Source organism: Oryzias latipes, chromosome 4 (assembly GCF_002234675.1).
Source record: "Oryzias latipes chromosome 4, ASM223467v1".
In the NCBI taxonomy this organism is placed as follows: Eukaryota; Metazoa; Chordata; class Actinopteri; order Beloniformes; family Adrianichthyidae; genus Oryzias; species Oryzias latipes.
Genome location: NC_019862.2, coordinates 24,015,932 through 24,036,646, shown reverse-complemented (window position 1 = coordinate 24,036,646; position 20,715 = coordinate 24,015,932). Strand labels below are relative to the sequence as shown.

At 40.9% G+C, this 20,715-nt stretch overlaps 3 protein-coding genes across 3 annotated transcripts; 2 read left to right on the top strand and 1 right to left on the bottom strand.

The window, feature by feature from the left end:
- The first annotated feature begins 425 nt into the window (after positions 1-425).
- On the top strand, positions 426-3,949 carry LOC101168360 (retinol dehydrogenase 8-like). The gene is made up of 6 exons (XM_004068149.4): positions 426-594; positions 1,903-2,064; positions 2,219-2,398; positions 2,470-2,563; positions 2,954-3,137; positions 3,256-3,949. Exons 1-6 carry the CDS (start codon positions 498-500, stop codon positions 3,487-3,489), a joined length of 951 nt encoding a protein of 316 aa, XP_004068197.1. The 5' UTR covers positions 426-497; the 3' UTR covers positions 3,490-3,949.
- A 1,048-nt stretch (positions 3,950-4,997) lies between these two features.
- Positions 4,998-8,668, top strand: dr1 (down-regulator of transcription 1). Its single transcript, XM_004068148.4, has 3 exons — positions 4,998-5,835; positions 6,006-6,169; positions 7,397-8,668. Exons 1-3 carry the CDS (start codon positions 5,616-5,618, stop codon positions 7,541-7,543), a joined length of 531 nt encoding a protein of 176 aa, XP_004068196.1. The 5' UTR covers positions 4,998-5,615; the 3' UTR covers positions 7,544-8,668.
- A 2,759-nt stretch (positions 8,669-11,427) lies between these two features.
- On the bottom strand, positions 11,428-20,179 carry LOC105354002 (zinc finger protein 239-like). Its single transcript, XM_011474405.1, has 2 exons — positions 19,996-20,179; positions 11,428-12,296 (listed from the first exon to the last, which is right to left on the bottom strand). The coding sequence occupies exons 1-2, from the start codon at positions 20,177-20,179 to the stop codon at positions 11,428-11,430; spliced, it is 1,053 nt and encodes a 350-aa protein (XP_011472707.1).
- Positions 20,180-20,715: the final 536 nt, after the last annotated feature.

Here is a 20,715-nt window from a genome sequence, read left to right as displayed (position 1 = left end):
ACCGGTCCAATTTTTCATCCACCTGCAGTCCAAGGCCTGTAAAAGAGGCACCCGCCTCAATCTCCTCACTGCTGATGGCGACACCTGCTCCATTTTAACTCAATGATATTGAAATTTCCTGTAAAGTTAATCACAAGATGTTTTTGTTTTACTCTTTCTGTGCAATTGTACTTTCATCATTCCAGTTTTCCATCACACACAAGTTTGATCAAATATAATTTTCTAACCTTGTACTTTTACCATGATATCAGATACTTTCTTCATCTTCAGTTCACTGCAACACAAAACTAGCTCTTATCTGCTTTAATCTGCCTTGATCAGCAGCACTATGTGTATACTACACTTCACGGTAATCTTCAGGGCAGGTGCATGAGGCTCTGCTGAGTTGCAGGCCTGAGGATTACGGTAAGGTCTTTAAGATTGCCTCCACATCCAGTCTTTTATTCTCCTCCATCCTTACCTGCTGCAGCTGCAAGACGAACAGTAAAAGCGGGAAAATGAACCAGAAGGTGGTCCTCATAACTGGCTGCTCCTCTGGGATTGGGCTCGCTTTGGCTTGCCGCATTGCAAAAGATGAAAAGAAAAGGTTTATGGGTAAGTTTCAATGATTTAGTGTGAGCCTAAACTGTTTCTGAAAACATCCTTATTTTAATATTTGTACAATAATATGTTTGAAACAATGACCGCAATATTTAACAGTACACTGAAAACAGGATGTGGATGTTTAACAAATTAATGTTTTAAAAAAGAGACACCATCAGCAGAACTTAAGTCCATTTTTTAAAGTTTGAATATTTGGAGGCTGAGACTAAAAAGCATTTTAACCAGGTTTTAGGGTTTTATTGACGTTCTCCATTCTTGCCTGCTGCAAAAGACAAGAATGATGGAGAATGTTTGTTTACATGGTATTTATTTGCAAAAAATACAATGAAAAGAAATGTTTATATGGTTCTCATTGTAATATATTCTGTTGCTGTATCAAAATTCTGCTTTTATTGTCTCCGTATTAATTTATTACATAATCACTCTGAGCATTTCCAGATCATCTCAATCTGATTCCCTGCATTTATCTCCAAAATATCTAACATGAGCTGATCCTCCGATCTTTTAATTCTTGATCCTACCCGCCCTCTTCACAGAGAACCAATATTACGGGTAAAAATGCTTCCTTTAAAAAAGATTCCACTAACGATGACAAATGTTTTCTCTTTGGTTTATACTTATTCTGTTATCTTATAGGATATTGTTTTTTTTGTTTTTGTTGTTGGAAAGTGTTTTTATAAAGTCACATGCATTTCATCCATCCTTATATACAAGCTGTGGTTGAGTTCTTTCCTTCACTTTGTCCTTCCAGGCTTTGGCATGATGGTTCTGAATGTTGTAAAGATTACTCCACAACTCACTAATGAGGCCAGCCATGGCTCTGGACCCCCCTGAGGGATCTAAAGGATCAGTGTTTTGTCAAATGGGACAATCTGAAATGTGACTGAAGAATTGAATCACCAACCCTTTCTCTGAAAGGCAACTGTGAGCCACAGCCACCCAGGATTATTTCAAATTCAGTCTATGTGGAGTGGACTGTGCTTACACTAGGTTTCTGGTTCCAAGGTGGGACAGATTATTTGGGTTTAATTTCTCCAAACAAAACAATTCTAAAATGGTGAACACCTTTCTTAGCACACCAAGCAGGGGTTAGGGGATACTTCTGCTGCTTAAAAAGAGATCATAGTTACAAGTTTTGGTCAAAGTCTTTGAAAATGACTGTTAATTTTCTAAGGACAAAAGATGCCTGAAGAGCCTCTAAAATCAAGCAGAGGTCATTGTGCTTATTATAAAACTACTTTTATTTAGTGACACAGCAACTAAAAACTGCATCTTCCACTGAATGTTTTTCTCTTGCAGTCTATGCAACCATGAGGGACCTGCACAAGGCTAAGCCACTGATAGATGCGGCTGGTCGGACACTGGGCAGAACCTTGGAGATCAAGAAGCTGGATGTTTGTGATGAGGATTCCATCAAAGATTGTATTGACAGCCTACCAGAACGCAGGGTGGACATCCTCAGTATGTCGACTCTAGGTTCCTTTCATACATGAGTATTGTCTTGATATAAGTGTTATGACGCACCATAACAGACTTATTGAAGTTCTTTTTCGTGCAACATCTTTTGAGCACACTTTGTCAACATGACCCCCACATTTTTATTTCCTGGTAAAAGTAAGCAATGCAGGGATGGGCCTGATCGGACCCATTGAATGTCAGTCTATTGATGAGATGAAGACGGTCATGGACACAAACTTCTTCGGACTTGTGCGATTGCTGAAGGAAATCCTACCCGACATGAAAAAAAGGAAGAAAGGCCACATCGTGGTCATTAGCAGCGTGATGGGCATTCAAGGTGAGGACGGCTGCAATGCCTAGTTGATCATTTGTCTGTGACTCTCTGACCTGTGATGTTCTCTGTTTTAGGGATTTTGTTCAACGACGTCTACGCAGCATCCAAGTTTGCAGTGGAAGGTTTTTGTGAGAGCCTGGCTATACAAGCCTTGAGATTTAATCTCAAGTAAGATACTCAAACACACAAGGACAAAATTGTTAGTAACTGTCTTTTAATAGACACTGTTTACATTGATGTACTTTGGGTTCACCTTTAATATCTATGGAGGTTGTGTTGGGCTCTTTAGTTAATTTTAAGTGACCATTGTTAGGTTTTTTTTTATTACCAATAGAGAAACATCATCAATTTTGTCTAGGCAAATATTGCTAAATATGTATAACAGTGAAACGACAAGACACCAGGTTTTCCTAAACCCCTTTCCAAATTACAAAAAACAGTTTCCAGTTTACACATAATTTAAAATGCCTAGTTACAAAAGAAAACCAAATTTCAACCCCTTTTTTTTTTTACCAGAATCCAAGCAATTGTAATTAAAACTGTGAACTATGTTTTTAGCATCAGTTTGATTGAACCAGGCCCGGTGCTGACAGAATTTGAACGAAAGGTCTATGACGAAGGTGTGAAGATCGATCTCAGCAAAGCTGACAAACCAACTGCTGATATGTTCACAAACATCTACCTGAAGAACTACAAGCAAATCTTTGAAACCCTTGGACAAAGTGCTGAAGACATCGCAGAGGTACACAGCCCCCCAAACATGCTCGTGTGTCAGTTATGTCATGTGTTTTGACATTCTGAAGCAAAGTTCTCTTTTGTTTTAGTGTTGTTGATTTTTTTGCTGTGTGTTTTCTTCTCAGCACACACTAAAGATCATCACCATGGAGAACCCGCCTTTTCGCCATCAGACAAACACACTTTACACCCCCATGACAACACTCAAATATGCCGACCCCAATGGTGACCTTCCAATTGACACATTTTACAAGATGGTGTTTGAGCACGACAAAGTCTTCAACGCTAGCCTTAACTTCCTCAAACTTCTGCGCTGGAGAAGTCGCAAGAGTTTCACCCTGGAAAAAGACAAGAACTGAGTGTTTCAGGATTTTAATTTCAAATGCAAAATACATCAGTGGTTCAGAATTTAAAATTACATTTTGAAAAGCCTTCTACAGAAGTAGTATTTGAATTGAGAGAGTATATGTATTTGAAGGCAATCTTAAATAAAAAAGGTTTGAGAAGTGTGTAAATTTTGATGCATGAGAACTGCTTAAACAGTTAACACAGTGGCGAATTCCACTGTGTTAATTAAAATTCACTTTAAACATGTTTAAATCCCACTTCTACCATCTTTTGATCTATTGTAAAATTGTTCCCAGTTATATTTTTCTGTTGCTCTCAATAAGCTGGCTAGCTTCTGTTAAAAAATCCAAAATTATTATTTAAACGAATTAACTAACACTAACAACAATATTTATCATAATTTCAAAGGAAGTTCTATTTCTTTATTAATTTTTCTATGCCACTAAATAAAGATCATTGTGAGAGAAACTACTGTTTGGCATTTTGAAATGTTTGTCTTTAGAAATTACATTAGATCAAGTTCTACAGGTAGAACTTGATTTAATGTATATTTACACTTTTTGGAAGTGTAAATATAACTTAAAAACAAAATGTTCACACATGGCAACGGGGCAACTCTAAGTCAGATAAAACAAAGAATAGTAGGGATGTAACACTTAATTAATTTATTTATCCAGATCAAAGTCTGAGACAAGTTGTTAATCAAATCGATAAATACCATAAGATCATTTCAAAATTAAATTGACTATAATCTTTACTGAAAAATACCATTTGGATTGAGGCATTGTAGGTTTATTTTACTGTAACTTAAAAATGACCACGTGCATCACAGTGGACAACACACACACACACGAGATGACAGCAAAACACTTTTGATTTAGCAAAGACGTGACCAAACAGTGTGGTAGAATGTTCTGATAATGTTCCATTTGTATTATTTTTTATGTGGAAAAACAACAGTAGGCAAAACTTTATGAAACTAAAATGTGAATGGATTTGACATTGGTACTTGATTACTGGCTTGTTTGTACACATATTTAATTTACACTTGATTATCTTGAAAGAAATACAAGGAATGTGGAAAAACTTCACCTTGCACTGTTAGTACCCAGGTATTTATCTCTGAGCCACATTGGTTGAATATTTGGCTGAAGATGTTCTGGATCAAAATAAGGTCAGTGAATCGTAATAAATTTACTGGTTCACTATGATCTAAAATTAACTATGAATCATATCAGCAACCACAAATTATATGAATCAAATTATTCTTAATATTAATGTTACAACTGCTAAAAACAATGCATTTGTAGATACATACTTTTTTTTTCTTCATTTAAAATAAATATATTTCCAAAAGTAGGCAATCTTAGAAAAATCAGAGATAATAGTTTGGTTTTGTAACGAAAGAAAAAAAAGATAATTACATCTGTAGCTCCCTGCGGAACAATTTCCAATCATTTGTTGTACCACCCGACTCCATCCTGGTGGGCACCGGAAATTGTTATAGCGCACACTCGGAGCCAATCAAAAACGCCCTTTGTCTGACGTCGTAACCGGACACATTTCAGCTAATGTTTGTACAGTACACAACTCCAAATTATAAACCTAAACAAAACATCTGCAATCAAATTTTGGTCAAGTTCAGGACTTACATATAAATACTCCAATTATTTACGAGTAGAACTGACTATAATTCTTGCGCTTCGTAAAGCAAACAGCTCCGCTTCATCTGCGCTTAATTGTTAGCTTAGCTTAGCCATGCTCTCCGCTTTCATTGGACTTGTGTGCTGCGTCTCAGTTTCGCCACGGACGACGGATATAAGGATATAATTTTTCTTCCCCCTCCCTTTTTTTACTGTAAGCTTCAGAGCAATCTTGGACATTTATTCGCCGATTAAATACGATATAGGAGCGCCGCTCAAGCAACAGAACCTGCTCATTGTTTGACATTTGGTTGGTAAGCTAGCCAGTGGGCTAACTTAGACTAGCTCGCTTGGCAACATTTCCATCGATATTTTCTTGAACCGTTATCTGTCTACTGTAACATGGACATAGAGAAGACAGTGAACGCGTGATAAATCTTCTCGAAGAAGCGGAGTTCCACTATTCTGTTCCTTTCCCCCCTTTTTTCATCACTATGGCTTCCTCGTCTGGAAATGACGACGACCTCACCATACCGAGAGCAGCTATCAACAAAATGATCAAAGAAACTTTGCCTAACGTACGGGTGGCCAACGATGCCAGGGAGCTTGTGGTCAATTGCTGCACAGAGTTCATCCATCTTATTTCCTCCGAGGCGAATGAGATCTGTAACAAATCCGACAAGAAGACCATATCTCCAGAGCATGTCATTAACGGTTGGTTCTCATTTACATGTATTTACCACCTCTTTAAATATCGCTCGTCCTTTATGTGGGTGGGTGTGTGTGTGTGTGTGGGGGGGGGGGGGATGCAAAGGAGCACGGATCCTCCTGCAAGCTTCACATCATAGAAAGTGTAGTTTCAACCTCGTGTTTCTGCACCACAGCCCTCGAGAGCCTTGGTTTCGGCTCGTACATCACAGAGGTGAAAGACGTGCTGCAGGAGTGCAAAACGGTTGCTCTTAAGAGGAGGAAGGCCAGCTCTCGACTGGAAAACCTGGGCATTCCGGAGGAGGAACTCTTGAGGCAGCAGCAGGAGTTATTTGCCAAGGTCTGATCTCAGAAAACTGCACCTTCAAATGTGGCTTGAACACCCACAATAATATTAACCTACAGATCATGATGAACACGGGCACACAACTTGTACTTTTCATTTGAGGTACAGAAGGGCTTGGTTTTGTTAACATTTTCAAAAGTTTCTAAACTGGTCATTCCATTTAAGGATATCAATCCCCTTTAAGATTGGATGCAAACAAATTTAGGTGTTTTAATAGAAAATACTTAACTAAGCTCATAGAGGAAGTATTTAAGATGAAAAAAAATCTTTTCCTGTCAAGTATTGTAGAAATGAAGACATGTACACACAAAACAATTTCAAATATCATATAGGCATACACATTTAAATCAACCTGAATGTAACTTCCTCTTTGAGTTATGCTGATTGTCCTGAAACAAAGCACTCTCTGCTCATTCAAAGTAAGTTAATGTGGCCCTTTCAGCTTTAACTGACAGGCCATGGTGTGTTTTTGCTAAAGGTTTTTTACTTTAAAGACCCACTCAAATAAAATATCATGTTTTTGGTGTTTTCTAAAATCTTCTTGTGGCATTTTTCTGATGATGGAAGACGTATCATAAGAAAAACAAGCTTCATATTACATTTCTGAGCATTTCTTCATTCAAATAGTTCTGAGTCAGGAGCAAACGACAAAATGCTGTGTGGAAAAAGCTACAATCGGCGGGCCACAAGCTTCCCTCTCTGCTCCATTCTGATACATCCTCTTGCAGACAAATGCATCCATGTACGTCTTTTTCCTCGTCTTAACAGGCTTCCGACTCAGCTATACAGCTGGAAATCCAATATTGCTTATCATTTTTGTCGCACTGGTAAAGTTAGGTTGGGGGTTTGAGGGGCTGTAAGCTAGAAAAATGCTACAAGAACATGTTAAAAACACCAAAAGCATGATTTTTATTTGAGTGGGTCTTTAAGGTCAGAGAGATGTATTTTGTTCACATTCCTTTAAAAAAAACATTTTGTTCCTATGTATTGCTTTGTTTGATTTGCTGCGTTGTATTTGATATTCATTTAATAAATATCCAACAACACAAGATAAACCTTTTTGAGAAGTTACATGTACGGTATATATTTAAAAAATTACCAAAAACTATTATTTCTGCAGTAACCGGCCGGACTCACTGCAGGTTGCCATGAGCTTGAATGGGTAAACCTGAAGTGCCACATTGTGTCAAGCACTCATGATAGAATGTGCGTCTTCTGCAGGCGCGGCAGCAGCAGGCGGAGCTTGAACAGCAGGAGTGGCTGCAGATGCAGCAGGCTGCCCAGCAGGCACAGATGGCAGCAGCATCTGCAAGCGTTGCCCAGCAGGCGGGCTCTTCTCAGGATGAAGACGAAGAGGACGAAATGTGACCCCCCCCCGCGACCCACTTTACTGTGTTTGAATTTAACGTTAGGAAAGTTTTGGTACACAAATCTCAGTTTTGCCATGAACAGGGACTTAAAACATGTTTGTGTACTTGAAATTTAGAAAGCTAAAGAAAGGGATGCGAGGGGAGAAACGGCCCCACATGCACATTCAAAGAAGCGTTTTTACCGGAAAATGGTAAAAATGGAAAGGCTGTTTGCGAAGTTTTTCATTAAATTTATATTCCCCTGGGTTTTTTTTTTCACTTTTATGTTCATTGTTAATTTATAGATTTTTCTTTACGTGTTGAGAGCACGTTCAAAGAGCAGACTTTGTGACAGATAAATTCACAGCAGATCTTTGCTCCTTCTGATACGGCATTAGAAGATCTGTTCAACTCATCCTTGGAGCTCAAACATGTTCAGAATTTCTGTTCAGGAATTTCCAAGCATCTGCTTTCTGCATCTTTCTCCCTTCTCGGTTTATTTGTCAAAGTGAATTCATGCAGCATGTGTGTTGGTATCTGTGCATCAGCGTCTGCCTGTGTACTGTGTAGGGTTAGATTTAGAGAGCATAGGCTAATGGCAGGACGCTAATGCCCATGTACTGCTGTTTGCTACATAGAGAACTTAAAAGGCATTATTGTTTAATTTTTAGATCATCCAGGCACTTCTTTTCCTTTAAACACCCACAGTATTGATAATTAGCAGCACCTACACATTTTTGTTTCATAGAACCAAAGATGGGGGATTTAACTTTTGTAGTTTTCTTTTCCTTTTTTAGATGTAGGTGCTGCTTAGTCAAGATCTTCTAAAAACCATGTCAAAGACAATAAACTTGAATCTCTGTGAGGCACTTGGGTGTCTAGGCTTACATTGCAGTTTCCATTCTAGTTCTTTTACAACATAATATATTTCCATCAGGAATTTGGGACATCTTTGGAAAAAACCAACCACCTTATTGTGATATGCATTTATTGTCTGTTCTACAGAAATGTATTCTTTCAACAATAAAATAATTTTTTATAGACTTTTTTTTTTTTAATCTTCTAAGATGTACTGTTCTGCTTGCTTACATTATTATGGTATCTTTTTCTATGACCTTTGTATAATAAAGCAAAGTACATTCTGCTTCATGCTTCCTAGGAAAAAAATAACAAAATAAAAATAAACTACTACATTAGTATATTTCTATCAACTAAAAGTGGCAGAACTGTGATCAAAAACAATGTTTCTGAAGTATAGACTAAATTAAACTACTGCTCAATAATTAGGTTAAATCTTGATTTTGAGCTTAATGCATTTTGTGGAAACAAAATGTGGAGTGGTAGAGTGGTCGACATATGAGTGGAAGGTCGCTGGTTCAGTTTCCGCTCTGCTTGGCGATGTGTTGAAGTGTCCTTGTCACCACTGAAACCCACATTGCTCCCCGGAGGTTATATGTTGGCGCCAGAGTTCAGCAGCAGAGCTGCTATCAGTTTGTGAATGGGTCTCTGACTGTAAAGGGCTTCTTAGAAGGTAGCAAACCGCTATGTAAATTACCCTCATATACTATTTACGTCACTTGATCCCGGCATGCTTTTCAAAAATCCATGAAAGCGAAAAACAGTTTTACTCTCAAACCTGACCTTTACTAATGAAATAAAATGTTTCTATTGCAACATTTACTGTAGAGTGAATGACAGCTGTTTATTCTGCTGTGGAGGCCACCATAGGCTGTTTTTTTGCTGCTAAAGTTTATGGAGCCTTATGCAATTGCACCTGTAACCCTTGTGCTATCCTAGGCACTTTAACATTGGGAGTTGGGTCATGTAGACCCACTATACAGTGCGCTAAATCTTTTTTCTTTAATGATTTGTGATCTTCACTGGTGTCCATGGATTACATGAAATCTTTCAACCTTTATCCACCTTTGTCATGGTTGGGAGAACACGTCAATGTAAGGGTGGGGTCATCTAAGATAGCGCAAGGGTTAAGCAGGCATCACCAGTCAGTGCAATATCAATTTGGTTATTGTAGGTGGTCCAGTCATTGCATGTTTTTACCTCAGAAACATCCTAGAACCTAGGGTTAACATTTAGAGTAATCAAATAACCTATGAAGCATGTTTTTGGACTGTGGGAGGAAGCTGGACTGCACGGAGAAAACCCATACATGCATGAGGGGAATATGCTAACTACACACATAAAGGATCCAGCTGGGATTCAAGCCAGAGCCTTCTTGCCATGAGGCAAGAGTGCTAACCACTGTTCCACAGTGCAGCCTGAGCTGGATCTTCTTACTCCATATTTGGTCAGAAAGGGAAACACTGCCCTCATTTGACAATGTAAAGGAACATCAGTTAGTGATAGGGGAGTAATGATTTGTTTTAACAATGATTCGATTCATATCACAATTTCTAGTTGACCATACAATTCATGGTCAATATTCGTTCATTTTGAATAATCCGATTCCCTGACCCAGAATCAACCAGCGTGACTCAGAGATAAAAACTTGCGTACTGAACAGTGGTAAATGGTAATGGTAAATGGCGTATACTTATATGGCGCTTTCTACCCTCTTTCAAAGGCCCAAAGCGCTTTACAGTCACAGTCCCATTCACCCATGCACACACACATTCACACACTGATGGCGGCTCCGCTGCCGAACACTGGCGCCAACCTCCCACCAGAGGCAAGGTGGGGTTCAGTGTCTTGCCCAAGGACACTTCGACACATGGGCGTGCAAGGCGGGAATCGAGCCTGCAATCTTACGATCATGGGTCGACCGCCCTACCGCTGCACCACGGCCGCCCAATGCAGGGGAAGCTCTCCACATTCCTTGCAAGATAATTAAGAGTACATTAAATATGTGAACGAACAAACATGTAAACAATAATTAATATGGTGCTAGTCTTATTAACCCTTGTGCTATCTTAGATGACCCCACCCTTACATTGACGTTTTCTCCCTACCATGACAAAGGTGGATAAAGGTGGAAAGATTTCATGTAATCCATGGACACCAGTGAAGATCACAAATCATTGAAGAAAAAAGGTTCAGAGGACTGCCTAGTGGGTCTAGATGACCCAACTCCCAATGTTAAAGTGCCTAGGATAGCACACGGGTTACACAGGCTTGCAGTTGTGTGGCATTTACCCAACCATGTCTGAGTGCAGAGGTCCTTCGGTCCCGGTCATGGTTGTGGTCTGTCACTGGCGGGGCTCCAATCCTGTGTCTGTCACAAGCTACTTGTAGTTCTGTGACTTGATGTTAGCCTGCTGATGACACTTTGAGACACCAAGTTCATCTGCAACATCTGACCGCCTACTACCAACCTGAAGGGGCACTATGGGAGGGGATGCTGCCCCCAGTATGTTCATGACTGTTTGAATGATGAAGTTGGAATGACTTACGGCTAAATCTGCTTTTCATACCGACAGAATGTTGAAATTGATGCCTCACTTAAAAGGTTCTTTTTTTTTTTTTTTTTTTTAGTCTCATCCTTTTTCTTTCTTCTTGAAAATGTTGCTCTGCTTTATGATGTGGAACATCCTTCTTTCGTACTCCTTCCTTTAATTGAATTCACCTGGCAAACTAATTATCACAGGTGTCTGAGATTGATTTAAGTGGTCCAAAGATGGGTTTAGTTGAAAAGCAAAGAATTGGATCTTTTTGACACTTCAAATACTTTTGCATAATAATTTGGAACACACTGTACATCTGAATAACTGACACAAGAGATTCTTGATCATTATTTAATCAAACATGGAAAGTAGTTTGTTTATGGAAGAAAACTTGGGCTGAAAATCCAAAAGTAGCAGAACCATTCATTCTAGCAGCGTCATGTGACACATTATATCTCCTAGGATGCAGAGTGTGGGCGAAACTGAAATAAAGACTTCCTGGGAGTCAGCTTGCGCTTTCTTTTGTGTGAACTCTAACGTGGCGCAGCAAACTGCTTCTGAAGCCGAAACACTTTCCACACGTTTTGCATGAAAATGGCTTCTCCCGCGTGTGAGTGGTCATGTGACAGGCTAGGTCGTTGCTGCGACTGAAGCCTTTGCCGCACGTCTGGCACGTGTGTGGCTTTTCACCCGTGTGGGTCCTCCTATGAATGATCAGGCTGCCCCTTTGGTTGAAACTTTTGCCGCACGTTTCACAGGAATATGGGTTGTCCCCGGTGTGAATCCTTGTGTGGCGCAGGAGGCTGTTGCTGAGACTGAAACACTTTCCACAAATGTTGCAGAAATGAGGCTTCTCGCCTGTGTGCGTCCTTGTGTGATACAGCAGGTCGCTGCTGCGTGTAAAGCGCTTTCCACAGGTTCTGCAGGAAAATGGCTTCTCCCCGGTGTGAGTCCTCATGTGACACACCAGGTCATTGCTGCGGCTAAAACCTTTTTTGCAAGTTTGGCAGGAAAAGGGTTTCTGGTCGGTGTGGGTCTTCATGTGATTCATCAGACTGCCGCTTTGATTAAAGCTCTTCCCACACGTGTCACAAGAATATGGATTTTCCCCCGTGTGGATCCTTATGTGGCGCAGCAGCGTACTATGAAAGCTAAAGCGTTTGCCGCAGATGAGGCACGGAAACTTCAGCAGGGAACCCTGAGCGGCCAAAAAGCTACTGGTGGCACTCTGAGTATCAGAGAGAGCAGAGCCTCCATAGTGTCTGTTAAAGGCTTCTTCTTGCTCCTCTTTGACCTGTGAAGGTTCAGACCCTTCAGGAGTCTGTTTGACGCACCTCTCATCACAGTCTTCATCAGTGAGAACCTCATCCTCAGCTGCAGAGATACAGAAAACAGGAAACAGGCTTAATTTGGCAGAGAAGTAAGTAAATCTTTGAGAAGATTCTGTAATGAAAACTCACAAATTACAGTTCACTTAAATGTAACAGAAGTAAGAAAGCTTTGAACCATTTCTTTGTGAATTGATAGTAGTGAAGGAACTTGGTGCCAGACTTCTTTTTATGAAGATGGAATACATATAAAGTATATATAAAAAGTTAAGCACAACATTGCATTTCCTAGTATTTCTTTATTCAAATTATTGTCAATTAGGAGCAGACGAAAAAAAATGACGGAAATGTACGTCTTTCTTTTTCCTCATCCGAGCTGGGATCTGGCTCAAAACTGTATGGCTGGATAGCTCCAATATTGCTAGGTACTGTATCTATGTTGCATTGGTATTGTTATGTGGGCAGGCGTGAGGGACGTTAAGCTAGCGGGAGAGTGGCTAAACAGATGGGCAATGGGGAGTGGGGGCCCACAACTCAAAGGCAAATTTTTATTGAACTATTTTAATTTTGGCCAAAAACAACTTAAAAGACCACATGGGAATGCGTTTACAACAGATTAAAAGATGACTGGAGTGGGACTCCAAAACAAATTCCAAGGAGAGGGGATTTGGGGAAGCTCCGACTCAAAATGGTCAACACTTCGGAAGATAAAAAAAATCTTAAAGACAGGCTGCTACCAAAATTTTTTTTTCTGCAGTGACTCATCTACTCATTTATTTGTGGTTTCCAGTTGACCTTTAGCATAGGGTACAGACCATCAATCTTCTCGGTATACTGACCCTCAAGCGACGCACACATCAGGCATTTGATTAAACTATTGAAGATGACAGAACATTGCTTTACCCTTGTGCTATCCTGGGCACTTTAACGTTGGGAGTTGGGTCATCTAGACCCACTAGACAGTGCTCTGAACCTTTTTTCTTCAATGATTTGTGATCTTCACTGGTGTCCATGGATTACATGAAATCTTTCCACCTTTATCCACCTTTGATATGGTAGGGAGAACACGTCAATGTAAGGGTGTGGTCATCTAAGATAGCGCAAGGGTTATCACACAGAGAATTAACTAAATCAATTAGTACCGTAATTGCAGGCAAAAGGAACACATAAAAATACAGAATAAAAAACATTTTATAAATCTGTAAACTAAGGCACGTCTGCTCCCCACAGTTGGAAAAGTTGTAGCAGTGCAAATTTCGTGAATCGCAAATTGGGTGCAAAACGGAAATGGTTCGGTTCATTTGCTAGCATTCTTGCAACAGTATATGGATAAATATCATGCCAGGAGTGTGGCTTTGGTTTATCTTTATTAGAAAAACAAACACAAACATTGTCCTGGTTATCGCTGTGCCTGTGTTCACCAGATAAACCAGCTACACTCTAAGTTTGGTGAGTTTCACCACCAGCTTTGGGGCTGTGACTGGTGGTCCCAGTGGTAAGTCTGTCTCTCCCAGGCCCAGTTTGACAACTTGCTGTCCGGCATCGATGGCTGAATTACTTAATAACTGAGAGAGATCTTCAGGACTTTGATACGGTAGATCCCCAGATTTGATTAGACAGACTTAAGAGTCTTGTGGGCCTCTCAGGAACTGTTTTTAATTGGTTTTATTCCTATCTCACAGATCAACACTTTTATAAGTATGGATATGTGCTCTTTGAGAATCCATGGAATGAGCTGCTGGGTTTTCCAGGGGTCAATGGTAGGTCCGTTACTTTTTAATTTGTATATGTTGTCTCTTGGGGATGTCGTCAGGAGACATGGCATTGACTTTTACAGCTAGGCTGATGATTCACAGCTATATATCGGTGTGTCTCCTGATGACCTTGAACCTGTTAATACTCTTTTAAATTGTATTTTAGACTTAAAGTCGTGGATGGCAGAAAACTTTTACAGCTCAGCCAGGACAAAAAAGAAGTTCTAATCGTCGACCCTGAAGACAAGAGAGAGATGATCTTACCAAAACGTAATCATTCACTGTGTGAGAAACTTGTGAAATTTAATCCCACGCATTAGAAATGTCGTCAAGATTTTATAATCTTAAAAATATTGCCAGAGTCCGTCCATTCCTCTCTCTTGCCAGCACAGAGGTTCTAATCCATGCTTTTATTTTCAGTAGGTTAGATTATAGCAATGCGCTGCTCTCTGGTTTATTACAAACATGGTTTGCTAGCTTACAATATTACAGAACTCAGTGGCACGAGGACCAGGGGGGCGGCAACACATTACATCCATTTTAAAATCGCTGCATTGGCTCCCTGTGCGTTTCAGGCTTGATTTTGCGATTTTTTTTGGTGTGTTTTTTAAATGTTTTAATGGTCTTAGGCCTTCTTATCTCTCATACTTCTTTTAAAGTATGAGCCTCCGCGGACCCTCATGGTCCTCTGGCACCGGCCTTTCAGTTGTCCTTAAGGTGCAGACCAAAACTTACGGTAAGGCTTCATTCTACCATTATGGTCCTCGCTTGTGGAACAGCCAGCCGGCGAGCCTCAGGACCACAAAAGCTCAAGACCCACCCTTTTGACATGGCTTTTATATAATCTTATCTGATTTTGTTTTGTTTTTAAAAAAATATTAATTGATTTTTTATGTATTCATTTCAATTTACTTTCACTTTTAGATATTTAAATACATTTTCTGTATCTAATTTTAACTTTCTCTTTAATAAGATTTCAGCTTCAGTGGTCAGTGATTGTTGCCCCAGTGCTTGCCCTTGCTATGGGGTCAAACATTGCAGCCTCACGACTGTGGGGTGGACCCTGTTGCTGTCTGGTGTGAATGGGCACTGTGGGGCTGTTCTGTAGCTAAGCTATTCCTGGCATAACAGATTCCTGATACATTGTTTTCTCAAAGAAGAACCAAGCCTTACATCTCTTTTTTTTATAATAGTCATTTATTCGTGCCTGTATGCATTATCTTGGGGGTCATGGGGTGTATGTGTGGATGGCGGGAAGGGCAAAGGGGTGTTTTTTTTTTCTTTTTTGTTGTTTTTAATTGTAAAGCACTTTCAGCTGCATGCACGAAAAGCGCTTTTTATAAAAAAAACAACAGGATTGATAGATTAAGTGCCACTTAAAAACACTTAAGAGCTTGTTCTTTCCTCGTACTGACACTGTGATTAAATTTTATGTGACTTTTTAATTCGGTGAGTAATGCAAAAAACCTCAACAGTGTGATCATTTTGTATAAAGTCAACACCACAATCTGCATGAAAAAGAAACATTTATTTTATAAGAAGTCAGATACAGCCTCAAAAACCAGACTGTGTATTTTTAACTTTAAAGCCCCCCTCCTCAGAGGAGGGAGGCTGTCAATCATTGGGATTAAACTTTTCATAAAAAGCTCAGTTTCTGAGAGAGGAGGTGGTGGGGGGTGAACATGTGGTCTGGCCTGCAGAGCTCGAAGGATCTCTCTGTCAAGGTCCACAGACTCCTCCACGGGCCTTTTCCTCTTCTTTCTTGATCCTATATAAAAATAAATATAAATATATTATTAACTGGGATGATGGAATGCTGAAACATGACAAGACTGTTACAGTTGTGGTATAAAGATCAGGTCTTTAGAGGGCATGAACCAGGGTTCCTGCAAATTTCTTCAAGTTAAATTCAAGACTTTTTAAGACCATGCGTATCAAAATTTAAGACCAATTTCTCAGCTTATTGCCCAACATCACCAACAACGAAAAATGAATTCCTTGAAATTCAGAACAGTGATTTATTAAACAAAACTATAATACCTCTGAATGTTAAATACAAATAAATGATAAAAGTAAAAAATGAACACAAAGTCAACTTCTTAGCTCCACACTTTTGGGAGCAATCTCTTGATCAAGTAGAGCTCCTTCTACCATATTTTCCTTATGACCTCTCTTTGAAGTTGAGTCATCTCAACTAGACTTCAAGTCTTCTTTCTTGAAGTGTTTTGCCACTCATCTAAGACTGGCAACCCCCTGCCCTTGTGCTGTTTTCCCATTGCACCATCCGATTGTTGGAAATCCTACGGTAGCAGTGCAGGCACTCAACAAGCGCTGTTGACATGGGCTGGAGGCCTGGATATGACCTGGCAATTCTGGCCACCGTGGGTCCAAATGGGGAGATGGCATTGATGCTGCACAAAACTCACGGCGTTGATAGCACCATAGCAACTTCCAGACCTGTGTCTTTATGAATTGTGGTTGATGCTGAGAAGAATATGAAGATAACAGAACATTGTGCTTGCTGCACAACTGCTTACCCACAAGAAGGGCAAAGAAGAATAAGTTGTTGGGTAAATCAGTGGTTGCAGCACAGAGCGTGTACGACACAATTATTAACGAGCTGAGGATTGAGGACTGTGGGGTCTTTGAAGATTTCTTCAGGATGGAGTCAGATGTCTACACACAGATACAGGAGACACTTTGTCCAAGCCTGAAGCTGGCCATCACTCTCCTACTGGGAATCTCCTACTGGGCTCTGAAGTTCGACTTTGTGTTGCACACAACACTATTTCACTCTTTATGCCTGAGGTGTGCACAGCCATCATAGAAGAGTACCCCTATGAGCAGTCTGGCACCCCCAGTACACCAGACGAATGGCAGGAAGTTGCAGACAAGTTTGGCACCAGATGGAACTTCCATCTTCCCTGCGGAGCATTGGACAGGAAGTATTTCCGTATTACTAAGCTAAAAAAGTCCATCAGCCTCTACAACGGGGGTCTGGAATCCATGGCTCGGGAGCCATATCTGGCTCTTTTGATGGCCACATCTGGCTCGCAAACAAATCTTTATACATTTTTTTTTCAGTAGACCAGTCCTTCTCGGGCGCGATGCGATGCCAGGGGGGTGCGCGGTAGTAGCAGTACTTGGAGAGAAAAAATCTGCGCCACTATCGGTTTACTATTATCTGTTATATCACAGAGTTTGTACCAGCCGGAAACCTGCGAATTGCCATGCCTGCGGCATTTGTGAGCAGGAAAGGGGAAGGGTAGTGGGCTCAGGCAGCGAGGGGAAACGGTGCACTGATTGTCAAAACTAAGAACATGCTGCCCGTCACATACCACACACAGCAGCGTGTGAGTATTGCTGTCCTGACAATGTTTGGCTCCACGTACAGTACAGACCAAAAGTTTGGACACACCTTCTCATTCAAATGAATGGGAAGGTGTGTCCAAACTTTTGGTCTGTACTGTTTGCATGTGAGCAGTCTTTCTCACGTCTAAAGAACATGAAGACCAACTTATGATCACGTTTAACAGATGAAAGTCTCAACGCCTGCATGAAGCTTAAACTCAGCACGTATCAACCAGACAAGATGATCAGCGAAACCACCATGCAGCACCAGAAGTCGCATTAATGCTGAGAAACTCATTTTTTAGCAACAGCATAACAATGTTATTAAAAAGAATCCACATATTTATTGTACTTTTAAAGTGTTGAAATTGCATAAAATGCACACATTTATTTGTATTTTTAGTTTTAAAGATATTGTAGCGCAGGGGTCCCCAACCCCCTGGCCGCGGACCGGTGCCTAGTAAGGTGAGAGGCTACCACGCAGGAATCCAGGGTTTGATTCCCTGAGGGGAATGAACACTGGTACTGGGGCAATTACCATATAAATGTACGTTAATGTGTTTTTAAAAAAAAAAATCAGAATAAAGAACCTTAAGTCTCCATGCGCAGCGTGGGAAAGGGATGCTACAATATTGTACGTCTCTCACAAAATTGCATTTAAAAATGTTGGTGTTTATGGCTCTCTTGGCCAAAAAGGTTCCCCACCCCTGCTCTACAACAACTAAAAAAGGTTTCTTTTCCATTGTGCTATTTGGACTGGTGGATGCAGGCTACAAGTTCATGTAGGTGAATGTGGGGGCCCTGGGATTACACTCTGACTGTGGTGTCTATAGCAGGTCGTCCTTAAAGCCTGTGCCTGTCAGGAGCAGAATAAGTTTCCCAGAGCCAAGCAACCTGCCCCACGATGACAGAGACATCCCCTACTTCATCATTGGGGACAAAGCCTTTCCCCTCCACACTTACATGATGAAGCTATACTCAGACAAGTACCTGGAGCATGACCATAGGATATTTAACTACGGCTGCTTAAGGGCCAGACGTGTGGTGGAAAATGCCTTTGGCATTTAGGCAGCCCGCTTCTAGTGCCTACACACCTGTTGGCTGGTTGCCCCAAGTTTTGCCAACAATATCACCAAGGCCTACAACTTGCTGCAACACCTGCAAGGTTGGAAATGGGTGCAAATACGATCAATGTGGAGAATGACATTGGCCAGATCAAACCAGTAGGGAGTGCTGGAAGAGGCCAGCTTGGAGGGGTGTGGGCCACGGCAGACAGCAGTGGACAGAGATTTTTTGTGCTTCTTTGAATGGATACTACAATAGCCCAGTAGGAAGTGTGCCTTGGCAGGAGGTCGCCATTAAAATGAAGACATTTCTGTGGTGAGACCTTTCATGCTCATTATGTTGCAAACATGTATTTATTATGAAAATCTAAAATATGTAAATATGTATTTATCGAATTGACTGTGTGACAGAACTGTATATTGTGAGTGTGACATAATCCACAGAAAATGACTTACTTCCTGTTGCAAGTCAATTCAGTCGTCATTTTCCACGATGCGGACTTCGCCACGTTGAAACCAGACGTTGTTAGTAAGCAGTGATTGATCTGAGTTGGCCTGACTTAACATTTCTATGGCAACCACTGCCGCTAATCAGGAGTGAGCTCATTGGAAAGCCACACCCCTTCTACTGAAAGCTGGCTCAGGAGAGTCCGTCAATAATATGTTTCGAACGTTAGAGGTTGGGGCCAGCTTGCACCACATGCTTTTATCGCAACATTTGATAGCCCAGTTTATAACTCGAATAACTTTGTACGTTTCTGGTACAAACAGGTATTTCCTATTTGGAACGTGGGGGTGGCGGCACTCAGTCCAGTTCCCACATACAGTCCATGGCTACGTTCACACTGCAGGGCTCAATGCTCAATTCCGATTTATTTTTTTGCAAGGCTGTTCATATTTTCCAATTAAATGCGAACTTTTGTGATCTCCTGTGTGAACGTGAAATGACCCAGAAGGGACCTTCATGCGCAGAAGAGTACTCAATGGGGAACGACGTCACTCGTTTGCAGAAGTAGCTAACGTTAACAATGGATAAACAAATTGAAATGTATCTCAGTAACATCTCTAAAACAAAGGCTTAATCGGAAAGCTGTATGTTTGTATGAAAGTTGTAAAAACCTAAATGTTTTTATGTAAAATGCATGTAACATGTATGCTCCCCAGGCATATTTGAAGCTTACTTTGCAAAATTGTGTTTTGTATTTTACTTACATTTTGTACAATAAAGTTTTAAAAAAAATACGTTAACAATGGATGTCAGTGTTGTCAACAGCGGAGCTCTTTTTGTATTATTAAATTTATTTTCACAAAGGAGCCATTACAACCTTCTCATTTTAAGAAGAAAGTTAAAAAGGAAGATAGCAAGGTTTTTGGCCATGGTGTTTTTTGGAGCAGTGTTGTTAGAAACGTGAACGTCGGTAAGAGAAACGTGTGGGTGCGGAGTCGCAGCCAGCCAGGAGTGGTGGGATGTACTGATCCCATCACCTGTGTATGCATTTAACAAACTGCCACACATCGTATTTCAGTGTTATAAAGTTAAGTCACAGTAGCTATTAGCCATGTGCAAATAACCCACCTGTTTCACCGCAAGAGCGACTAGCCAGGCTGGCCGCGACACCACCAGCGGGACCTGGGCTCTCCTCCTCCTCCCCCTCCACCTCGGGCTCCTCGTGGCCGGAGCAGCTGTCCAGTTCTAGTGACCGAACGCTGGGCTTATTCCCCAAAATGCGGTCCAGCTCTTCGTAAAATGGACAGGTCATTCTTTTACAGCCACTTCGTTTGTTCAAGTTTTTAACCTCCTTGTATTTGGCTCGGAGGCTTTTTATTTTTCGCTGGCATTGGAGCCAGGATCGTCTGTACCCACGCTGGGCCATTTCGCTGGAAATTTTTTCAAAAACCGCCCGGTTGTGATAATAGCCTTGGATTTTGGCCTGAATAGAGCTGTCACCCCAAATATTAATCAAATCGGTGACCTCGCGTTCCTTCCACTGACTGGTCTCAGCAGCACCGTCCGCCATGGTTGATGTCTATGTTCTCGTTCCCGCCTACTTCAACGCAGAATGATGACGTTTGAAGCGTATCGATGACCTACGGGTCGGATACATGTGGCCTGGCCGTTCAGACGGAGGTCGCATTTCAAAAGATCGGATCTGTATTGGATTCAGGACCACATACCCAAGTGGCCTAAGTCACACTTGAAAAGATCGGCTCAGATACAGATTGCATGGGCAAAAAAAAAAAAAAAAAAAAAAAAAAATGGAATTGGGTCGTTTCAGCCTGCAGTGTGAACGTGATT

Bases quoted from the DNA above. Each gene is read 5' to 3' on its own strand.
- LOC101168360 (XM_004068149.4), top strand. From the start codon at position 498: ATGAACCAGAAGGTGGTCCTCATAACTGGCTGCTCCTCTGGGATTGGG. The intron at 2,399-2,469 runs GTGAGGACGGCT...TCTCTGTTTTAG, and splicing joins CAGCGTGATGGGCATTCAAG to GGATTTTGTTCAACGACGTC. The intron at 2,564-2,953 runs GTAAGATACTCA...CTATGTTTTTAG, and splicing joins GCCTTGAGATTTAATCTCAA to CATCAGTTTGATTGAACCAG.
- dr1 (XM_004068148.4), top strand. From the start codon at position 5,616: ATGGCTTCCTCGTCTGGAAATGACGACGACCTCACCATACCGAGAGCA. The intron at 5,836-6,005 runs GTTGGTTCTCAT...TCTGCACCACAG, and splicing joins TCCAGAGCATGTCATTAACG to CCCTCGAGAGCCTTGGTTTC. The intron at 6,170-7,396 runs GTCTGATCTCAG...CGTCTTCTGCAG, and splicing joins AGCAGGAGTTATTTGCCAAG to GCGCGGCAGCAGCAGGCGGA.
- LOC105354002 (XM_011474405.1), bottom strand. From the start codon at position 20,179: ATGACCTGTCCATTTTACGAAGAGCTGGACCGCATTTTGGGGAATAAG. The intron at 12,297-19,995 runs GTGGGTTATTTG...GTATCTCTGCAG, and splicing joins TCGCTCTTGCGGTGAAACAG to CTGAGGATGAGGTTCTCACT.